The sequence below is a fragment of the Aphelocoma coerulescens genome, chromosome 10 (assembly GCF_041296385.1).
Source record: "Aphelocoma coerulescens isolate FSJ_1873_10779 chromosome 10, UR_Acoe_1.0, whole genome shotgun sequence".
Classification (NCBI taxonomy): Eukaryota; Metazoa; Chordata; class Aves; order Passeriformes; family Corvidae; genus Aphelocoma; species Aphelocoma coerulescens.
The window spans coordinates 11,327,476-11,350,069 of record NC_091024.1 but is presented as its reverse complement, the minus strand read 5'-3'; the positions used below and the strand labels follow the sequence as shown (position 1 = coordinate 11,350,069).

General features: G+C 40.6%; 1 protein-coding gene and 1 long non-coding RNA gene across 2 annotated transcripts; one reads left to right on the top strand and one right to left on the bottom strand.

Moving 5' to 3' along the window:
* Positions 1-3,533: 3,533 nt before the first annotated feature.
* LOC138116609 (uncharacterized) lies at positions 3,534-12,730 on the bottom strand. The gene is made up of 5 exons (XR_011154239.1): positions 12,672-12,730; positions 9,983-10,189; positions 6,202-6,422; positions 4,487-4,575; positions 3,534-3,963 (listed from the first exon to the last, which is right to left on the bottom strand). It is a non-coding gene; the product is annotated as an uncharacterized lncRNA (long non-coding RNA).
* Positions 12,731-12,857: 127 nt separating this feature from the next.
* LCTL (lactase like) lies at positions 12,858-21,778 on the top strand. The gene is made up of 13 exons (XM_069026095.1): positions 12,858-12,981; positions 13,975-14,135; positions 15,562-15,649; positions 15,892-16,001; positions 16,275-16,403; positions 16,887-16,982; positions 17,651-17,705; positions 17,787-17,948; positions 18,527-18,801; positions 19,142-19,268; positions 19,688-19,887; positions 20,425-20,488; positions 21,663-21,778. Exons 1-13 carry the CDS (start codon positions 12,858-12,860, stop codon positions 21,776-21,778), a joined length of 1,707 nt encoding a protein of 568 aa, XP_068882196.1.
* Positions 21,779-22,594: the final 816 nt, after the last annotated feature.

Here is a 22,594-nt window from a genome sequence, read left to right as displayed (position 1 = left end):
TTTTTTTCCTTCCTTTTTTTTTCTTCACAATAGGCATTTAGGAGCTGGCCTGAGGAGCTGAGAATCTACAGGACTTGGCTGCTAATCCTGACACACACTGTTAAAACAACTGGAAGTTCTGCCCCAGAGATGCATGAATTCCTAGAGCAAACAAAGCAGCTGCTTTAAAATCACCCAGCTCTTCATACATACAGGATTGCAGGGTCTGGGAGTTCTACACATATTTATTGTCCCACTAGAGCATTGGGATTGTTTGCTGGCTGAGGCACTCAGGAGAACGTCTTAATTAAAAAATATATACTGGAATGATCAATGCTCTCCCATAATTTTAGAGTATTTTTCAATAAAAATTAAGTACAACACATACCAAAAAAGCAGGATGAGCAGAGCTCTGATACTGACAAATGCAGGTATGATATTTAGACTAAATTAGAGTTAATATGAATTAAAAAGCAGCCTCATGAAAGAATTACCCTACAATTATATTATTTTCAATTCTATAGCACACATTAATGCCTTTATGTATGAAGGGAGATGCAATGTAGAGAAGACATGGAAACCCAAAGATACTTAAACCCTTATTTCCTACCTGGGTGAATAACACCAAGGTATGACTTCCCCAGTAGCTGGGAAGGTGGATGAGTGATCCAGACCTCATTTTGGAGTATGATATGGAAGATATGGAAGTTTCAGGCACAGTAATTTAGCTTTTCCTCAATTCTTCTCCTGCTTATATCCCAAGAATCCTTTCCACCAACTTCAGCTTCTGATTTTCTGACAAATTTCTGTACTCTCAAGCAAGACTTTTAATGCTATTTTTTTCTTTCCCTGAAATTTTACCCCAGATCTTCATGGCTTCTTCTGCTCTGTATTCTTTACACCTTTTTTACCAAGTTGGTTATTCACCCTCACTTTCAGAGGGGAAAAAAACTTAGAGTTTGATCCTGCAATCACTAAAGGCAGCAAGGGTGCTCTGTTCAGAGGGAGCAGAATAGCCCCAGGTACCTGGACAGTGTGTTTTCAATCAGGGAGCCTTCCCAGTTAAAAGGAAATCATTTGCATCATGTTAATATTCATTGTCCACCTACACAGGATGGGAAATTTGCTGGACAAGAAGGTTAAATGTGCTGATGGCAGGAGGGCAGAGCTGCTCTCAGCTGTACCTGATGCAGGAGATGACATCAAACTCCTCTGCACTCACAGCTCAGGGGAGCCAGACCTGGTTCTTACATACATGAAAGGTCAGCTGAGATCCCTGTGTGGGGATTTCATCCCAGGAACAAAACCAAAACTAAAGCTCCAGGGAAAGAAGGTACCACAAGGAAGCTGCTGCAGCCCATCTGACAGAGACATCCAGTTATCAAATGTCTGAGAAGAAATTCTATTCAGATAGATTTTCCTGCAGTTTAATAACAAGAAAACCTGTGCAAATATCAGCTGCAAAGACTTGGAAAAGCAAATCAAATCCAAGCTTTCGACAGTGAACAGGTATCAGTAATAATGAAATATTTGCCTGGATTTTGACAGCCTTGAACAATTCAGTAAATCCCAGCACTCCACGTACACAGCCTGATAGGAGTCAGGCAGCTGCACTGCCCTTGAGAACTGGGCAGTGGGTTCTGGAAGAAAGGAAATAGCTGCCACATGCAGTAAATAAAAATAAGTTTTAAAAAAAAATACACCCAGAGTTCTGCTGCAGAATCATTCCATTGAGCCTGGCTAGAAACATAGGCAGCTACAAACCAATCATTCTTCTCCAACATAAACACAGATTGGGTTCGACTTGCAGTAACGTAGGTTGAGATTTTTAGTAGATGACATAAATAAATGTATTTTTATATTTCCTGACCACATTAAGCTTGAAATCAAGAGTTCTAAAATGTGAGCCACACACTGCAAGGCTTCTAATAGCCAATAAATTCAGACAGTCACACTGAAGCAATGTTTTCTCCTTAAAGGTACTTTTTGCTGCAGTGTATATAAATACAAGGGGACTTGTTTTTTTATGGATTTGTAATTATATGTAGCTGAACATGATCATTCAATAAAGGTTAAAGTTCTCTTAGGGGGACAGCAAGATGGAAACCACTTCAGAAGGCACAATCTCAGATCCCAAATATTATTTCTACATGGAAAGACATTAGTAAGGTGATGGGGGAAGGTTGAGGAAAATTACTTTCTCCAAAAAAAAAGACCAAGCCAGGAAAGGTAAAACATTCTGGCTCAAGAACATCAATGTATTCCTGTGTTCCTGCCCCACCTCTGCTACATTAAGAAAACACAAAACCAGTTCTTATCCTGCCCAGTGCATCTACTTCCCATGTGTAAACTAGGGATTAGAGTGCTGGAATTCCTTCAGGTGGTGTTAAAGGAATGAATGATCCTAGAGGATCACCAGTAATACTTAAGAGCTAAAATACTCCCTAATCAAAGGTCATTTTTCATCTCCAGCCCTTACAGCACTTCAAAGTGGAGCTCAGCATTATCCCCAAGATATCCCACACTGGGAAATGGAATACAACAGAGCAAGGGATTTTTCAGCTTCTCAGAAAGGGCCAGTAGCAATGTCAGGAGTGATTGTCAGGTGGCAGAAAAGGTGTGTGAGATGCACAAAGGCTGATGCCCATCAGTCAGAGAGCTCAGGGCCAGAGATCACACGGCTGAATTTCAGCTTTGCTCCCCACACAAGCTATGGCTGAAGGACACAGTCACTGTCCAGGCTTGGAAGGCAAATCCCTCACCACAAATGAGGCTGTTTGGTTTTTGGACTCACCACTTTCAGTGGGTCTCTCACAGAGACATGTTCCCAGTGGGGGAGCCATAAAGAGTCAGTGTGTGCTGGCTCCAGAGCCCCTTATTGCCTGGATGTGCTGGAAAAACCAAATGGAAATGTCTGAATGCTGATGTCACTGCAGTACAATTGCTTTGGAGGCTGCTCAGCTTTCCTTGGGGCGCCCATTCCTTGCAGGAGCCTCACTGAGCTTTGTCTCATGGCTGGAGGTTTATGAGCAGAGAGAAGTGAAGATGGCAGCTGAGAGCCTCACTTCACAACAAGTCAAATAATCCTTTCAAGGGAGAATTTGTCATTCCTAGCCCAGTTTAAAAACCAGCAGCTGAGACTTCGTAAATGGAATGGACAAGCAGAACAAATTAAAATCACCAACTGCTTTCAAGGGGAATTGACCTGCACGTGACAAAATTAATAAGAACCTCCCCAACCCACCTATGTCAAGGTTGTAAAGTCAAGTGTTCAAGGGCTGGAAACACCAGAGTTAAGGCTGCCATGTGTAGTCCTAATTCACTTCTCCTGTGTGATACAATTAAAAGCTGTTTTCCCCCATGGCCTCACCCCATTTAGTGGGCAGGATGAACAGAGCTATTCAGTATTTCTGGTTGTTTTTTTTTTTACCTTTTTGAGTCAATGTGTGGCCTTGGCTTTATTTATAGCATGCCATTTAAACTCCTCACCAAAAACAGGATTATTCATATCCTTGTGGGTTTTAATATAACACTTATCACAGAAATATTTGCTTCAAAAACATAACAAATGTCGCATGACAAAACCCCTGCCAGTGAGGTAGGATGGTAGCACAGTCCCTTGAGCCCAAATGCTTAATCAGAATCAGAGGTCCCACAAGATTGTTTTGCTTAGGATGAGATCATCTGAATGTAATACAGAGTATAATATATTCTTGGGTTTTAGCAAACCAATAGTAACAAAAACCCCATTTCTCTGGGAGAGAGCTCCAAAACTTCCAGTGCCCTGAGTTCTGGGTTTGGGAAAGCATCTGTTTCCTTTCAGCAGTGGCCACAGCATTTGCAAACCTTGTTCTCTGTGGTTTAAAGCACCTCCTTCTAAGACCACAGGGCAAACAAGCAAGGCTTGATCCGAAGCAAAGTAACGTAGCAGAGTAAGGCTGTAGTGAAATTATTCCTGGCTCACTTGGTTCTGGGGGATTCACACTGAAATTTGCAATTTAAAAGGCAATAGAATTACTCCTACCTCTGTTTGCAGGCCTCTGTATGTGCATGTGGTTATGTAATACACCTAAACCCAAAAAAGTTGTCATATCTGATTGCAAAACACCTGAAACATCTTTAAATGTGTAGCACACAACAGTGCTAATGTTCTTTTTCAGCAGTTAATCAACCATCAGGAAAAGTTTAACAGACTTTAGCTCAGGCACTACACAATCATTCTTCTCACAGACAATTCACATCCACCCTTTTGATTTGGATCTAGGTTACAAATCAAGTAACTTTTCTTTTGAGACATGATGTCTGTAGAAAAAAATGTTGCTCCAGGTTCTTCCACAAGTATGAAACCATTTGATAAATACAATTTTCAAGTTTATACAAGCCTGCAGTCCCACCTGCACATCCTGTCAGGGAAATCAATCCCTGATTCCCTGTCATGCTGCTTGTTTTACAGCACAGTCTCAGAGAAAAGTGCTTGTTAGAAACATTTTTAAAAACGTGTACTTACTGTTCTGACAGCCCTCAGGATCTCTTCTTCTTCTGGTCTGTCTTGCTTATCCCCCACTGTTCCTTACTGATGCTGTCTTCAGAGGCCAGCTGAAAGAAAAATGCACAATGCCAACAGTTTATATCCACCAGACTGGAAATCTGGCATGTCTGGAGCATTGTTATTATTACTATCATTACAAATATGTTTTGGAATTTGTATTTTTGGCATAATGGGAAGATTCATTCTAAAGAATGCAGCTTAGCTTTTTAAAAATATGTTAAATCAGCTTGGATCATATCAAATTCAAGTATTGAAGAGATGACTGGGACTAAGATTCTTTCTTGATTTGATGTAGCAAAAAGGAAGTTTGCAAATACAATCTTAAGTATCACTTAGCAGCATTTAAAAAATAATACTATTATTAAATACAGCCTGTGCTAAGGCTGTAACCCTTCCCAGGACAAAGTGACAGAGCCTCTCAGAACTCACTAAGCCAGGCTGTAATTTGCCACAATTTTAACTGATTACCCTTCAGCTCAGTCCCCAGAATAATAAGGATGATGTGATGGAGTAGAGCACTGGGGCAGATATTTCACATTAGGAACACATTAAATCTCCAGTGGCATCACTTGGTTTTTGACTTGAGCTGAAGTGCTAAGGAGCATTAGAGAGGCCTTGTCTCTCAATTTATCCCTGAAAAAGCAAAAGTAAAAGCTTTTTTTTTTTTTTTTTTTTTCTTTTCACTGGTTTTGTTTGTTTGATTTAATAAATAAGCTAGAAGAAGGTCAGGCCATGGCACCAAAGAACTGTCACTATAAGAGCTGTGAAAGAATTGAGATTATCCCAGTTCATATTCAGTTTCTCCATGAAACTTTAAATTTTACCTAGGGAATAAGGAGCCTGGCAGTTCAGAAAGGAGTTTTCTCAGTCTGTGCTTATGTGAGTAAAGTCCTCCAGTCCCTGGCAGCCCTGACACTGCAGCCCCACTGACAGCTCCTGAGGCTGCACAGAACCTTCTGCATTCCTTTGCTGCCCTCTCCCACCTGCCCTGCCCAGGCAGACATAGATCCCTGAATGTTCAGCCAGAGATCACAGGTTCCCGGCTCACTGGTGCCCTGTGCAGCCCCTTTCACTGGCGTTTTTCAAACCTCCTCACAGGTGAAGGGCTGAGGAAGCCAGTCTGGGTCAGGCTGGCACTGCCCAGGCTGTCTCCAAGCTCCCAGTGCTGTGCAATGCTGCCTCTCCCTGGATCACAGCTCTGTGCTCTGCAAGGCTCCAAACTTTCCTCTCCAGCCTAAACCTTCAGCCCCGGACAGAAGCAAAATTAGTCTGAATGTCTTTAGTTATCAAAGTGCTCTGTCTTTCCACTTCCTGACAGTTTGTGCCTGTCTGATGCATGAGAAAGGGCCCTTCTAGGGCAAAACCACAGATAAAATGTGTTTTAAAACTGAATTGCAAGCCCTGGATATGGATGTTTTATAATCTAAGTTGAATATCCATAGAAAGAACAATTGTATGTTTTTAGTAATGACCTAATTCAACTAATTTAATAATGAACTAATTCAACCCCTTCCAAAACAATTCATGAACTCTTACTCATTATCAACTGACAGTGCCTGGGGACCTTCACTAATTACCACTATTCTTTGGTTCTGGATATATTTGTGTTATGGGTGCAGGGTAAAGATGGACATGGAAAGAAAATAAAACTGTGTCTTTTTGTTCCTACTCACAAACAGTGATGGGAAAACCTCCAAAAGCTGTCTCGCTGTTTTGTGGTTGTCAGGACACTTCATTTTCTCTCATTCCCAAGCTTCAGAAGCTTCCTCTTTGTGATTGCAAACAGATGATGGCAGAGCCAGCAATTAGACTAATCCAAGTAAATTCCAATCGCTGGTAGCCTGCAGCAGCTTGCAGTGCTCACATCAAATGGAGGCCCACCCTTAGCACGAAGCTGTCAGCCGGAAAAGAGAAATTAAAATTGATTTTTCGAAGCAAACTTCTGTGACCTTCCTCATTGCACCCAGGAGTACCTATAACATCTGTCATTTATTATATATCATGGCTGGGATTTTAAACCAACCACTGAGCTTGGGCATTCCAAATCCAATGTGCACCTTTGACTGTATCAGTGCAAAGTCTCAGGAGTTTTGACCATTTGGGAGTTCCACAAAAGGAGGAGGTGTCTGCACCTCTCTGCATGCACCAACAAACATTAAAAATATAAAATTTAGGAGCTTGTTTGAAAATGACATCTTTAAAATTGGAGTTTTTAGTACAACCAGAATAGATTCTGCAGATTTATCCTGTCATTGCCAATCTTTATGATCTTTCTTTGCAATACAGCGATAGCAGGTTCTCAAACAGTTTAATTTTTTAAAAAATGACCCCAATAAAACCAGTGGTTAGTGATAACAGCTACTCAGTGAGCTCAATGGGCATAAAATATGAGAGTAGTGTCTTTCATAATAGTGGAGGAGCTGCAAAGTAAATTTGGTGTAAGTTTCAGAGTCACTCATCTCCACCTTTTCTCTGGAATCCCAGTTCAAACACTAGATCTCCCAGACTCTGGAGGTTTTCTTGCAATGGAGACTGTCTCCAGAAGCTGCCTACAGATTTCCCAGGATACCAGACTGGTGTTCCCCACAGTGAGAGGCCAGCAGAGGTGGGTACCAAACAGTAAAGCAAAGCATCCTCATTTCACTTCCTTCCAATATTCTTCCATAATTCCAATGTTTTCTCTGAAAAGCAAGGCCAGGCTATAAGCCCTGTTTGAGCTTTAGACAAAAAGTTTCCAAAAGCAGCAAATATAATGCAAGGAAAGTAATTTTGTAACACAGAAAAATACAAGCTCAGTTATACAAGTGTTCTTGTTCCAAGAACAATTGTAAGTGGGTTTTGTTTTGATTTGGAAAAAACTCCAATATCTCAGTGTATTTGCAGCAGACCACACACTGGAAAAATTATGTGGTTTTCTGGTGGCTGTGTAATAAGAAAGGATTTTCTCTCTGAGACAGAAAAGGCCTATTCAAGGTTGGAAAGGGAGTGTATCTCGGAAGAATGAAGAATCAGGAAGCTGGGGAGATAGGTCAGAATTGTGTGAGGATGATGTGGTCTCATTGTCTGAACAGCTGCCAGGGAATTAGGAAAGACAGCTTCTCCTTTTTCATCAAAACATAAGGGCTAAAAGCAAAAATCCAATGGAGAGCAAAAATCCAATGGAGAGAGTGTTTGCTGTTAGGGGTGACTCCATCCCTGGTGTCTATCTGGAGATAAGAGGTTTTGCAGCACAAAGTGTGGCACAGATAGAAAATAAAGTGGGAGGACAATGGACTTTGTGCCAAAGTTTTTGTGATATGCTCACACAGAATTCTGCAGCAAGAGAAGCCATAAATATCTACAGAGTTTATGGATGAAGAACCACTCCAGGCTGGAGACAAGTGAACAGCAGATAAAGCACTCACAAAGTCAGTCCCTGTCTTCACACTCATGTAGTGAGCCCATTGCATAAGCTGCTTTCCAGGTTATGTTTCTGCATTTTACTTCATTGGGCAATTTTGGATGGACTCCAACAAGTAGATTTTTTTTAAACATTCTTTTTACCAATAAAACACAATAAAAGATTTTATAGCCTTGATGTGTTTCTGGCACAGTTTAAAAACTGCTGCTAATAAAACTTTTCCAAGAGGAAAAAATGACCAAGCTGTCACAATGTAAATATGATTTTTAAATTTTTTTTTTTTTTTTAAGTTGGGGTTTTATGCAGGAAACTGGGAAACAACATCACAGGAAAAGATTATGTTGAGAGAAGAAAACCTATGCAAGCACAACTTAGAGTGGAACAGTGTCATGTTCCTGGCAACCCATGTTAAATGCACTTGGAAAGAATTGTGTTTTCATGCACACCAAGGGCTGGCTCCTCTGACCACTGAGTCAGTGACAATTCACCAAGTGACTTTAGCAATGCCCTAAAGCAGCAGCCTGACTTATAAATATGGTACCAGGCAGCCAGACAAGAGCTCTGAGCTCAGTCCTGGCCTGATCCAAGCTCCTGGTGTGAGATCCATCCAGCTTCTCACATGGAAAGAAGGGTGATCTGTCAGTCTGCTCGCCCTGCCAGCTCTCTGAAGTCCCAGCCACTCCTGGCACGCCAAAGCCTTTGTTCTTGGGGTGTTTTTAGGTGCAATTATGATTTAACGAGGAATGAGTGATGCCATGAAGATCTTTTGCCTTTTTTTTACACCCCTGTTATACCTTTTATACAACTTCTGTATTTTTAGTGCTTTTTGCCTACATTCTTGGACTTGTTTGTCATGCTGAGAGACTCAACATTTTAGAAGCTTCGTAGCTTGGGATCAGTGTGCCCCAGACCCCAAGGTCCTCTCCAGAACACATTCTGTAAACTAAGATAGAACCATCCAGGGGAAGGTTCCTTGGGGAGGGGGGCTCACTCGAGCCTCTCATTGGGGAATTTTTGATAGATATGCTAATTAGTAAAACCTATAATGTTATACCTGATCTTTTGGGGGGGGGGGGGGCATTTTTGCAGGGTGCATTTTGGTGCATTTGACTTGTACGTGGTGCATCTAAGGAGCCTTAAAATAAATACCAAGGCAAAATCCCTTTTCCCCTTCTAACCGTGTTTGACTCTTGATTTCAAGGCATCATGAGTAATGCCCACCCTTCATCATTACAACTCTGGCATCATTCAGTGTTGTGGTGACTCTGGTTCACTGCCCTACCAGGTTCTGCAGGAGATAAAATCAGCCAAATGCCAAAAAAGTGACAAAAACGTGCCTTCAGCACCCAAGTCCCTTACAGCAGGCTGACCTGTGTATACAGCACTGCCTTTTGTATGCATCACAAATGTAGGAGCTGCTGGATTTTTAAGGATCATTCCCTCTGTCCCTGAAAATGGTCCTTCCTGAGGAGCAGGAGGGCAGGCAAGTGTACTGAGAGACCTGCAGGGATGAACAGCGAGCTCCCGGTGATATTTCTGCTCTCATTCCAATGCACTTTTTGCTTCTGAGATCAGAGGCTCTGTAAGAACTGCAATGTTGTTACGTATTTTATGCCACCAGGCAACATTTTCAGTTATGAAATTGGCCACGCGAGGGCACCAGCACTGCTCGGGGAAATGAAAGGCCAAACCAGACAAAACTGAGTAGCCAAAGGAATAAAGAGGAGTTTGTTTACAAACTGTACAGCTGCAAAAGCACAGGATAGCAGGTTCCAGGCAGGAGTCACCAACCCAGAGTGTCCAGCAGCTCTGGGGGTGCACAGCAGGGAGGAGGAAATCCCCCACCATCAGGAGCTGAGCTGCTCCTGCTGCCCCTGCCGGGCTCCCCTTCCTCAGAGATCCCTTTCCTCAGCGTGGGTGTGGGAAAGGCTCCCACACCTTGCTGTATTCAGTGCCCAGAGCCTCCCTCTGTCCTGGCTCAGGCCTCTGGCACAGGGGCAGCAGTGACCTCCAGGCTCTTCCCCTTCTCCCTCAGCCCAGAAAGGTTTTCTCACCTGAGAGCCAGGTGAGTAGAGATGTCTGAAACTACATTTTCAGCTCAGCAGTAGTTACCTCCTTTCATGGCCTTTTCAATGCACCTTATCTCTGAGAGGGGCTGAATGGTAACTCCAGAACTAAAAGAAATGAGGTGCTGTAGCTTGAGCTGAACACCCAGACTGGACAAGTTGTTTTTTCCACAAAGATATCACCATAAGGAATTCCTTTAGAAAGAAAAGAAAAAAGCATATTATTTTTCAACCTGCATCTTAATGATCTGATTTGAAATGATGCCATGTAAAAACAAAGCTCTCAGCCTCACAAAATCTGTCACTGAGTTCTCCCTGCCAAACACTATCCAGCATACAGGTATTTGCACCAAAAGAAAATCATAGAATTCAGTATCCCAGAATGGTTCGAGTTGGAAGGGACATCAAAGATTACCTGATTCCACCCCTTGCCGTAGGCAGGGACACCTTCCACTATCCCAGGCTGCTCCAAGCCCCCTCCAACCTGGCCTTGGACACTTCCAGAGATGGGGTAGCCACAGCTTCTCTGGGTAACACATTCCAGGGCCTCCCCACCCTCACAGGAAGAATGTCTTCCACACATCTCACCTAAATTTCCCCTCTTTCAGTTTGAACCCATCCTTGGTCCATCACTGCAATTGCTAATGAAAAGTATCTACACACCCCCTGTTCAAGAGCCAGTTCTGTATGAATGTATGGATGAGTGCAAAGCTAATTTTGCTTACAAAGGAAAACCCTCATTGCTAACAGATTCCTGTGGTTAAGCTAAAGCTCGTCCTGCAGCATTGACTGTGGATACAAAAGGATTGTTCTTCTTTGTTTTGACTGTAAGTGAACAAAATGCTGTTTGCAACTAGATGTTTCTCCCGAGGTTTTGTGATAGCCTGGATTAATTCCATGCAATTATTCTGGGAAAGTAAATTTATTCTGAATGCCCTGGTAGGTTTGTGGCAGTTCAGAGGAATCTCCCAGATAGGACACATCTGTTGTGAAGAACACCAGGTAAGGCAAGAATGGGGGGAAATTAAAATAACTCCAGCTAAAATCAGGGTAGAAGGGACCACAGCTGCCAGACAAAAAGGGGTGAAAAGGGTTTTACAGGACCATCTTTACATTCTGAACTTAGTAAATCTTTTTGCACAATTTGAAAAGCTGTTTCTTCTGCTGTGTTTGTAAAGGTACATGCCAGAAAACCAGAGCAATGAAGTGTTCCAAAATGCATCTATGAATTTGAAAAGTAATTGACTGAATATTTCACAATAGACTGTGCATAAGATTGTTCTATTCAATAGGGTGCTGTAAAATCATAAAGTGTTTTATTGTGCTTGAGCAGTTCTTGAGGTACTGAAATTGTTTCAAATTCTAAGACTAATCAAGCCAAATGTGAAAAATATATTGATTTTGTTTAATTATCCCTAACTACAAATGAGTTCCTAGCTCCCAAAATATGAATCAGATAAGTTAAAAATGTCTCAAACCATAACAAACACCCTACAATGTTCTGCTCTGACTCTGGAAAGGAATTAGCAGCATCCTATGAAACCACACAGCCCTACTGCCCTGGGGCAGTGCCTCAGCTGCAGAAACCAGGGACAGATCCCATGGAACATTTCCTGCTCTCCTGGCTTCTTTTCCTGGGACTGTTGGTCAGTGCTAATGAGATGAAGGGCAATGCTGAATTTAAATGTACTGAATAAGCCAGAGAGCTACATTTGACTGTCAATGTCTAAGTTAATACCACATGTACTTGCAACCTTTTATATTTAAAATAAAAGTAAATCTTGAGTATTTAGACCTGGTTTAAAATGTTTTTAGTCTGCTACAAACTTTTTCTCCCCTGCAATCGAAAGGTTCCCATTTGAAATGCAGAGGTGGAGATATTTTTAATCCAGGACTAAAGCCTTTGATGTTGAAGTAGTTACCTTTTCCCAAGCCAGCTGGGCAGTCCCTGTGTTAATTAGGAGATATGGGATGATCATTAATAAACACAGAGGAACAGGAGGCCTCTGAGGTTGTACATTTACTACATGTTCTGAAAAGAGGGTCAGTCCTTTGCCTTTTGCCAGATTGGGGGTTTCATTTTGGTCAGGAGCCAACCTGCAAAGCAGCACAGGTATTCCAATGCAAAACATGATTATTTTAAATAAAGTATTTGTTCTACTTTTCCTCATGTTCCAACCCCATCTTCAGATTGACCAACAGATGCTTAGGAATGTAAAACATCCTTTGGGGACTGTATCAATTTGGGGAAAACAGTGCTTTACTAAAAAGCTCTTCTGAAACTTTATTTAACACAGTTAAAATGGGTCTCTCTAATAGTTTAACTTGATGTCACAGTTTAAAATTGATGATGGGACTGGAAAAGAGGAACATCATCAAGATAAAAGCTGCAATTAATTAAAACTGCAATAATTGCAAGTATTAGTTTCCCTTTTTGACTTCCACAGGGCTTGTTGCCGTGACATATTTAGGGGGAAAGATGCTACCAGCATAATCGCTCCTTTCTTATCCCTTTTTGCAGGGTTTTACTTACTGGCATTTGTGGAACAGTTTGAAATCCAGAACAAAATAGGTACCAACAAAGAGTGCTTTAAGATAAAGATAAGTAACATTATAGAAAATATGTAGCTTCTAATAATTATAATTTTACACCCCATTCTTCCCTCATTTTCCTCACCCTGCCAGAAGTTTAACTGCACCTTCCACTCAGCCCAAGCTTTCAGGCTTCAATTAAAGTAGTTCCCATCCAGCAGAAAAAACCCTTTTCCCTTTTGACCCCCCCAAGGCCATTTGTGGAGCAGCAACACCTGACAGAGCTCTTGTGTTTTCCCAGGTGGGCCCTGGCAGAGAGCAGCTGGCAGGGATGAGGAGGGACATCCTGAGATCCTGGGCTGTGCTTGTGGCAGTGATGGGGCTGAGCGCAGCCGAGGACTTCCCGTGGACCAAGAACAATCCAGGCTCCTTCTACTACGGCACTTTTCCAGCTGGTACCTTCCAACCCCACTTGGTTTGGGGGTTGGAATGTTCTACACCTGCTCCTGTGTTTGCACAAGGAAACAACCCAAAGGTTTTCCTTGTCCTTCCAGGGAAATGGCAGAAGCAGAAATCGAGGGTGTTGCAGAATGCAAGAACACCTTTGGGATCTGGTCCTGGGAGTACAGGGATCCCCATAACCCTGCACTCCACAGGGCCACTTAAAACAGGAAATACAGAGGAAAGGCTCACAGAATAACAGTTCACGTCCACATCTCCCTGATTAAAATGCAGTGTAACAAGTCACACCTGAGAACTCTTCTCCTTTTTTATAAATTATCTACAATTAATGAAATAAACTAAAAATACCCTTTGTTAAGCAGCTAACTTAAGAACTGAGTGAAATAACTGTGCTGGGTTTGTTTCAAGCTGTTCAGTATTATCCAATGCACTCTTCAGTATGGCTTTATGAACCTTATTCTTTCTTCAGCACATATTTAAATACATTTCATCCAAGCAAAATCAAAACTAGAAAGATACAGGCACTGATTGGTTTTCATGCTCAAGTTTTTAAGTAATTTATGAATTGGTATTTTGTGTAAAAATAGGGAAATAATCCAGAATATTTCTATATATTTTATGTAACATCTAAACTTGTAGTTGCTAAAACCACCATAAACCAGCAGGAAGAAATTATGTGAAAACCTAGTTTGTTTATTACAGTAACATATTTCTGCCACACTATCAATGCCCTACCTCATCACTGTAAAATACAGACTTTACAGATTTCATAAATGAAAGGATTTGATTCCTTGCTCAGTGCATCAGAACCCAACACCTTCAGTCCCATTTTCACTCCCTTTTTAGGCACAGATACATTTTCACCTAGAAAACCTTGGCCTCTCCAGCAGGGCTTACTTTCAGTTTCAGTTCCTTTCTCCTATGAACATTTAGCAAGACCAATTAGCAGGAAAAGGTTCCAGTAACTCCCCTGTTTTTACCTTTAGGTTTCTTATGGGGTGTTGGAAGTTCTGCCTACCAGACTGAAGGGGCCTGGGACAAGGATGGGAAAGGACCAAGCATCTGGGATGCTTTCACTCACAAGAAAGGGAAAGTGTTTAGGAATGAGACGGGAGATTCCACGTGTGATGGCTACTACAAAGTTAAGGTATTGTTCAAGAGGAATGAATTGCCCCTCTGCAAATATTCTGGGGCCATTCCATCATCCCGGTTTCCCATTTTGAAGGAACAGCTTTAGCTGCTCTAAAGGCTCATTTAACTTAGGAATCCAAGGGCTGGTATTTTAAATTAGTACAGTAAAATCTTCTTTCCTTATATCTCATAGAACCAATCATACCACAGTATTTCCCAAATACATCTCAGCTTTTCAGGATTTTTGTGTCCAAAGAAATATTCTGGAAGTCCAAATGCTTAGTTAGAAATACAAGAAACACATTTGAGTGTTAAATAAAACTAACATCTTTTTGTGTGAGCCTGTATGAGGTTTTCTATGTGTTTTTAAGAGGCTTTAAAATTCAGTCTGAATATTCCCCATTTTTTTAAATGATAACAAACAATCAATGCAGCTCTGTTCACAACATGCTTCTAAGCCTCATACCATCAAAACCAATTTTCAAATTACTGTGCTGGAAGAAAGACAGATACACAGCAAGAGGAATCCAAATTACTATGAGAAGCCAAGGTTACGTAATTGGAATTGCAACTAATTTAATAAAAGTTATATTCCACTGAGGTTTCTCCACATACATGAAGTCCAAGGGAGAGACAGAGGTCTCAGCAAGAACGAAAAGAAACTAATTATGCCTTACTCTCCTAAAATGGGAAAATGCAGGAGAGGTTTCATTTGAGCTCTCAAACCAGCAGAAGTTTGAAAGAACAGCTTAATAAAAAAATTTAGAGAAACTGGGACTCTGAGATTCACTGGGCTGTGGCACCAAAAGACATTGACACAGAGATGATTTGGGCACTCACTACTCTGGGTTTGTATTTAGAAATACTTTCTAAAACTTGTTTGTGTTAGTCCAGTTACATGATCCTCTTTATATCAAAGCACTCTGCCTTTATCATCAGAATTCTCTTTGCATTGGCTCAAATACCACAAATTTCTAATTTCACTTAACACTGAAGATGTACAATTTCTTAGAAAAAGCACATATATTCATATGGAATTAAGGGGGTTTTCTCATTCCAGTATAAGACAGTAAAAGAAAGTCCAAGTAATTCTGGTTTTGAGCCTAATGTTTAAGGTCAAGATTTACAGGCTTCTGTTATTTTCTAGAACATGCACATTACAAATTCTGACATGAATATAATTGTGTTGCAGAACCTCAGCTCATTTTTCTGTAGTGCAAACATTCAGTCTTCATAGTTACACAAAACATTACAGGATTTCCTTGGATTGTCCAAAAAAAAGTGGTTAAAGCAAAAGGGTTCAAACAGAACAAGCCATCACCTCAAAGATCAGAAAATAACTGCTGGAATTCTCTTTTGTGCAGCTCTTCCATAGATTTTCTGCATACAGTGTTATTTAAGACAGATCAGTAACTGAAGTTATTCTGCTCTTCTTCTCACAGGATGACATTCAGTTACTGAAGGAACTGAAGGTGAATCACTACCTCTTGTCTATCTCATGGCCAAGAATTATGCCCACAGGCATCAAAGGTAAGCACAATTTCACCACATTCTTACCAATATTCTTGCCTGTAAGGAATTTTATTCCTGAGTAACCCAAAGTTGTTCAGCGTTCCTGTTAAACAGATCTGTTTGTCTGCAGAACAGAGTTTAACCATTACAGAATTCCCAGCGCTGTAATGTAAAATGCCTTGGTCAATAGTTTTAGATTTCTGTTCTTCCAGTTATTTGGGAACTAATCCAGGTAATTCCTTGTCTGTGCTTTTCATCAGCTGAGCAACTGAATGAGAAGGGAATACAGTTCTACAATGATACAATTAACAGTCTTCTGGAAAACAATATCACCCCTATTGTGAGCCTCTACCACTGGGATCTGCCACAGGTCAGACAGTATTTAAATTAGTCAAACACCTCAAATAAAGGCTTCTGATAGAAATAATTTTCTAAGGTTAAGAGCTAAGGGTACTTAAAATTAGAGAAGTCTGCATGATTTTAAGAACTTGTAAATATTTCCTATTCATTTGCATTTTATATGCATTGAAGTTTTGAAACATCTTTCTGAGCTAGAAACAATGAAATAGAAATAAAAGTCTTTTTTATGCAGCAGCTGACCTTCAAGTACAATTAATGACTCTTGAAATTCTTATTTCCAAAGGTTCTCCAAGAAAAGTATGGTGGCTGGCAGAATATAAGCATGATAAATTATTTTAATGATTATGCAAATCTGTGCTTTGAGAAGTTTGGCGATCGCGTGAAACACTGGATTACATTCAGCAATCCTTGGGTAAATCATCAGTGCTTTCCTTCCAATCACTCTGATTCCACAGTTCTGTTCCCAAAATTATGTGGAAGTGACACTAGAGGAGAGTAGGTTAAGAAAATGAGAGGGAGAGGGAAGAGGAAAGATTTAAACCATTAATCTTTGTGGCCAAAAATGTCAGCGGGCAGATTTTGCACAAGGGCAGAGATTTAAGACATGAAATTCCAGGAAAATTTTGAAAACTCCTCAGCTGGAGAGACACAGGAATTGGAAAGGCAGCTGTTATTTACCCTTTCCCATTCCATCAGCTCACTCCTCACCAACACCCTGTTCCCAACAAGCCACAGCACAGTACCAACCAGGCAGCAGGGGAGGAAATGGGAGCCAAGGGGAAGGGAAAAGGGGACTGGAGAGGGACAGCTCAGGCAGGAGAGCACAGGGTCCACAGGAGGGAGCACATTCCCTGGCTCTGGTGCCTAGAGAAGGGCTGACTCTGTGTGTTTGCAGGCAGTGGCTGAGAAGGGCTATGAAACAGGAGAACACGCGCCAGGACTGAAGCTCGGCGGCTGCGGCGCCTACAAGGCTGCTCATCACATCATTAAAGTAAAAAAACCTCCTGAATACGTGCTTGAAATTACGTGTCAATTAAGGATTTTTATCAGATGTCACTCTTTAAACAGGAATAGTTTCACAATAATGTCATTTCCAACTAGGACTCTGAAATTACCATCTGGCTTTAAAACTCCAGTGCATAATCCAAGGCAGTCCCAATGTTAGGTGCTTCATTTAACACTGTTGCAACAATTTGAATTTTTCTTATATTATAGATGTCTCTAATAGTTTGTTTGAAGCTGGTTGAAAAAGAAAATATCCACGTTAGTCTAGAAACAAGCAGTAACATCCTGGCCTGTTGAAATGAACCTGAATGTTGCAAGTGACTTCAGAAGACTCTGGTAAAAATTAACTTTCCTCTGTCTGAATAAATTAGGGAAAGATATCCAAAGAGCAGAGCCGTGGGACAGAACCCTGTCCTGAGGGCTGTATGTCACTGCCATGTGGATCTCCTCCAATTTAGGGAAGGAAGCTTGCATAAAGGCTCTTGTGATGTCTTACATGAAATTAAAGTTTGTGTAATAAACACAAAAGATATTCTGTGGTATTTTCAGACTGACCTCAGTGTGAAAAGTGCTCACCAGCTTTCCATAGTGCCATGGCATAAGAGATGAAAATGTGCACATGATTTATTCCATTTGTACTTTTTTTTTTTACAGACTCATGCCAAGGTTTGGCACTCCTACAACAACACCTGGCGCAGGGAGCAGAGAGGTAATCAGGATTCATTCTGTGACTGTGCTGCTGTTTATATTAAGGGCTTAAAGAACTGCAGAATTGTCCCTTTGTTTTAAGGGATGGTTGGAATTTCCCTAACGAGTGGCTGGGGGGAGCCTGTTGATCCACACAGCCAAACAGACAGAGATGCTGCTGAAAGGTACATCCAGTTCCACCTGGGATGGTTTGCAAATCCCATTTACAGAGGGGACTACCCAGAAGTTATGAAGAATTATGTAGGTAAGTCCCAGTAACTGACTAACACATGAATAAATCCACACTTCCAGCACATTACAAGGGAGTAATTCCTGGCCAACGTGTGCTTTAGTCAAGTGAGGGCACAGGTGAGACACAGCAAAGCAACCGAAGGCCCCCAGGCTGGACATGGCTCCTGAGCAGTTTGGGGACACACTAGGACACTTTAAATCACTGTTTCCCCATGTATTGTAGCCAATGTCTCCAAACCAAAAGGACGAAAAATTATCTCTTCTTAAAAAAGCAGTCAAGCTCAAGTGTCCTTGACATTAGCACTAAATTCAGGAAAACCATATTTGGCCCTGGCAGAGGCTGCCCAGAGAAGCTGTGGCTGCCCCTGGATCCCTGCAAGCGTTCAAGGCCAGGCTGGATGGGGCTTGGAGCAGCCTGGGATAGTGGAAGATGTCCCTGCCCATGGCAGGGCGTGGAATGAGATGATCTTAAAGGTCCCTTTCAACCCAAACCATCCAGGATTTTATGATTCTATGATATATTTTTGGTGAGATAAAGAAAACCAATTTCCATGCTCCTCAGAAGTGCGTTTCCTGTAATTATTTTAATAGGTAGGAAGAGTGCCCAGCAGGGCCTGGGGACATCAAGATTACCAACTTTCTCAGTGCAAGAGAAAACCTATATTAAAGGCACCTCGGATTTCCTGGGAATAGGTCATTTTACAACTCGTTATGTTCTGCAGAAGAACTTTCCCTTTCTCCAAGTGTCCAGTTACCAGACTGACCGTGACCTGGCTGAATTGGTGGACCCAAACTGGCCAGCTCCAGGCCCTAAGTGGCTCTACTCTGTGCCCTGGGGGTTCAGACGATTACTCAATTTCATCAAGGTGAGTAGAGCAGATCTTTAATTATAAAGAAAGCACCAAAATGCCTGGAGAAGCTGCAGGAGCTGCACTTACACTGGTTTAGATTTAGATTTTCAACAGTTCCATCTATTTGTTTTGTCATATTGGCAATTTTCTTTGTCAAAAAAAAGTGCCTTAATTTCAGCTCAGAAAACTACAGAATTCAGCCTTTTAAAATAACCCCCATAGTTAAAATCCTACTACACATTTTTATTACCTTAAATAAATCTAGAAAATTGCTTTTAATGCAATTTGCTAAATCACATTTTCTGTCAAAATAAAATGATTTTATGTGAATTAATCTAAACATTTCTGTTTGCAGACCCAGTATGGGAACCCCCTGATTTATGTGACAGAGAATGGAGTGTCTGAAACCGTGCAGTGCCCTCAGCTGTGTGACGAGTGGAGGATACAGTATCTCAAGGGATACATCAACGAGATACTGAAAGGTCACTTAGAAACAGCTTCGTAGGATTTGACTTTTGGAGTGTTTTCACCTTGTCTACTTGTTCTTTACATCATAAATATTCACAAGTCAAAATGGACAGCAAACCAGACTAATAAATTTTCAACAAAATGACAACCTAAGCAAACATATTAATGCTAATAAATACAATAACCTACATGAGATTTAAAACTGCAATGGATCATCAGTTGCCACTTTCAGACAGGAGAAATTACCATGCCCATAGAGCTCTAGTACCTCTAAGCTAAAGATAACGATTTCAAAGAATCTAAATTAAATTACTTTGGCCTTCATTTTTCTGTCCGCCTCCCCATCTCTTCCTGCTATAAACCAAAACATTTACGAACCATATTTTAAGGACAAAAACCACCTTTACCAGAGTGATTTGTGTTCTGTTTACAGCTCTAAATGATGGTGTTAATGTCAAAGGTTACACTGCCTGGTCACTGCTGGATAAATTTGAATGGAACAAAGGCTTCTCCGAAAGATTTGGGCTTTATCACATTGACTTCAAAAACAAGAACAAACCACGGTACCCAAAGGCATCTGTTGACTACTATAAAAAGATTATCAGTGCAAATGGATTCCCAAATCCAAGAGAGGTGATGTCAGCTGCTGATTTTGATCTTTTTTTCTTTGATTTATGTGTAAATATCACACTGAATTTCCGGAAACACCTTGCATGAATACGGTACAGAAGTGACACTTTGGTTCTGTAAATTAGGGATCTGTTTAGTACAGAGATATTCAGACACTGAAAGTGGGAACAGCCTCAATTACTATTTTCAAAGCATTCCACAAACTCTACCTGGACTTACTGATGCAGTCAAAAATTCTCAATCAGAAATTGTTTAGCAGTGCTGTCAGAGCTCTAGGCAGAAAACTGCACATATGTACTGCCCTACTGAAAAATAACATGGAATGTATTATGTGCTGTTAAAAATTTTATTAAACAATTAACTTGGAGAAATTCACTGCAATAAAACCCATGAAGAGACAAAGAAACTTTCAGAAAATCATGTGTTGGTAGAATGAAATAGTTTCAAGTTAATTGTAGGGACAAGTGTTGAGGGACAGGGAGGAAGGTGCTGGGAATGAGGAGGATGCTGCAGGCTAACAGAACTGTCACCCTTCCCCAGGTGGAAAACTGGCATCGGAAGGCCATGGACACCTGCTCTGCCACACACCAACACCTCGCTGCAGGTAATCACGGCTGTTTTGTTCTATAAAAGCAGATTCTGTAACTTTCAGATATTAAATTGCTCTCTGAATATGGATAAAAGGTATTTTCTCCCCAAAAGCACAAAATTCTAAAGAAAAATGCCTTTATTTACTGTCTCCAACTAAAATCACTGTAGCTAAATGGATCAGTTTTGGATGTTACTGAAATACAGGAACTGGAAGAGCTAATACTTAAAATGGAGGTTGGGGATGACAGCATTCTCCTTAAAATAAAAGTGCTAAATGCCTTTTCAAACACAAACCAAACCCAGACAAATCAAGACAACCACAAAGACAGAAATCTCTAAATGTCTGACTTCTACACAAAGTGGAACTATAAACAAAAGGGCTAAGGACTGGCCTAAGATTAAGTTTGGGCTCTGATGCTCCTGGTAACAAAGAAACAGCAACACAGCTGGGAGCAGCTGCTTGAGGACACAGAACACTCTGCCCAGAGCTCCCACAGTGCCAGGCTGATCCAGGATACCTAAAAACTTCCTGGTATAATTCAGGACCTTTCAGAATTCCTGAAGTAGGAATTTTTAAAAGAAAGATCAAGTAAATACTATAGATTCTTACAAGAAGATGAGATAAATTCCACATGGTAGCAAACATCCCAGCAGTCAGCCTAAGTTTATCCTGCTCAGCCTCCACCTCCACCTTCACATGTTCAGTGTGAATGAACTGGGTTTACTGAACTCTTCCAGGCTTTTCTGTGGAATAAAGTTCTACAAAATAAAACCCATTTAATTTTTCATCCAGTTACAGAACAATCATAAAAAGGCTGAAGTGCTTCCCAAGGATTTCTCTTTGACAATTTTCTTTTCTACCCTTTCCCCTTGGGGTGGGGGGAATAAAAGTCAGAAGACCAGTAAAATAGTGTTAATGCACTGCAGCTAATTCATAGCAAGCACAATTTTTGCAGCCCTTTGAGTACTGACATGTCTTCAGAAATTTAACTGAAAAAGAGGGAGAGAAAACCATCATGGATTTGTTCCAGCTTTGGCAGACTTAGGAAATTCTGTTTGCTTCATTTGCTGTTTATCCAATGTCAGCATTTTTATGCTCAAAACAGTCTTATGTTAACTCTAAGTTAGGTATGACTGTACTCCAGAGAATTAAATCTCTTACATATTACTCGTTTCTCAAATTTTAGATTCCCTGATTACTCACATGGAAATGGTGACAGAGATTGTTCTTCCAACAGTTTTCACACTCTGCATACTCATCAGTATTGTCCTCCTCATATTCTACCTTCGAAACCACAGCTAAAATTAATGTTTGCACACATCTTATTTTTCCAAAATGACTAAGCTGCAACTGTTTTATTTGAGTAGCTAAAATTTACCACAGATGCCTCTTTTTATACCCCTGTAATGAAATATTATTTATCAATCCACCTAGAGCTTTTATAGTTTTTCTATTCAATTCCCAAAACATCTTTTTGTTTTTACCAAAATCCAAAATACCTTCTCTTTCCACATTACTCTCCACTGATTCTAAGTAACAGATTTTACAATCCTTATTATTTTGAAAACTATTACACATTTTGTTCACCAGGAAAATAGTTAAGATTAAAGAGATTCAAATCTTGACAGTACAAATTTCAAGTGACTAAAAGCTGCTTGCAAATTCTGATTTCAGTCTGTTCATCAACAGAATTTTGATGACCATGTAATTGTTATTTGAAGAAAGACACATGATTTTAAAATATAAAAGGACTTAAATATTCCAAGAGCACTGCTTAAATATGAACTTATGCATGTCTAAAAGTTAGGATAATATATACCTTGCTATTTAGGTGTGGAGAAGAATTGTTTGAAGTGAGTAAACCAAGATGACAACTTCTGAATCAGATTTAAACCACATCTCTCCAGTTTGGTTTACAGGAACTAGACTCACCTTAGACAACTTCATAATATATTACACACAAAAATGTGGATTATAAGTAATCCAAGCACTTCCAAAATGTAATATTCCACCTTAAATTCCCTTCTACTGCAGGTAGACACAAGTACTATAAAAACTTGGTTCCAGAACACAGCTGGCTGTACTGGGCTGCTGTGCTTGAAACCAGAAATGATAGAA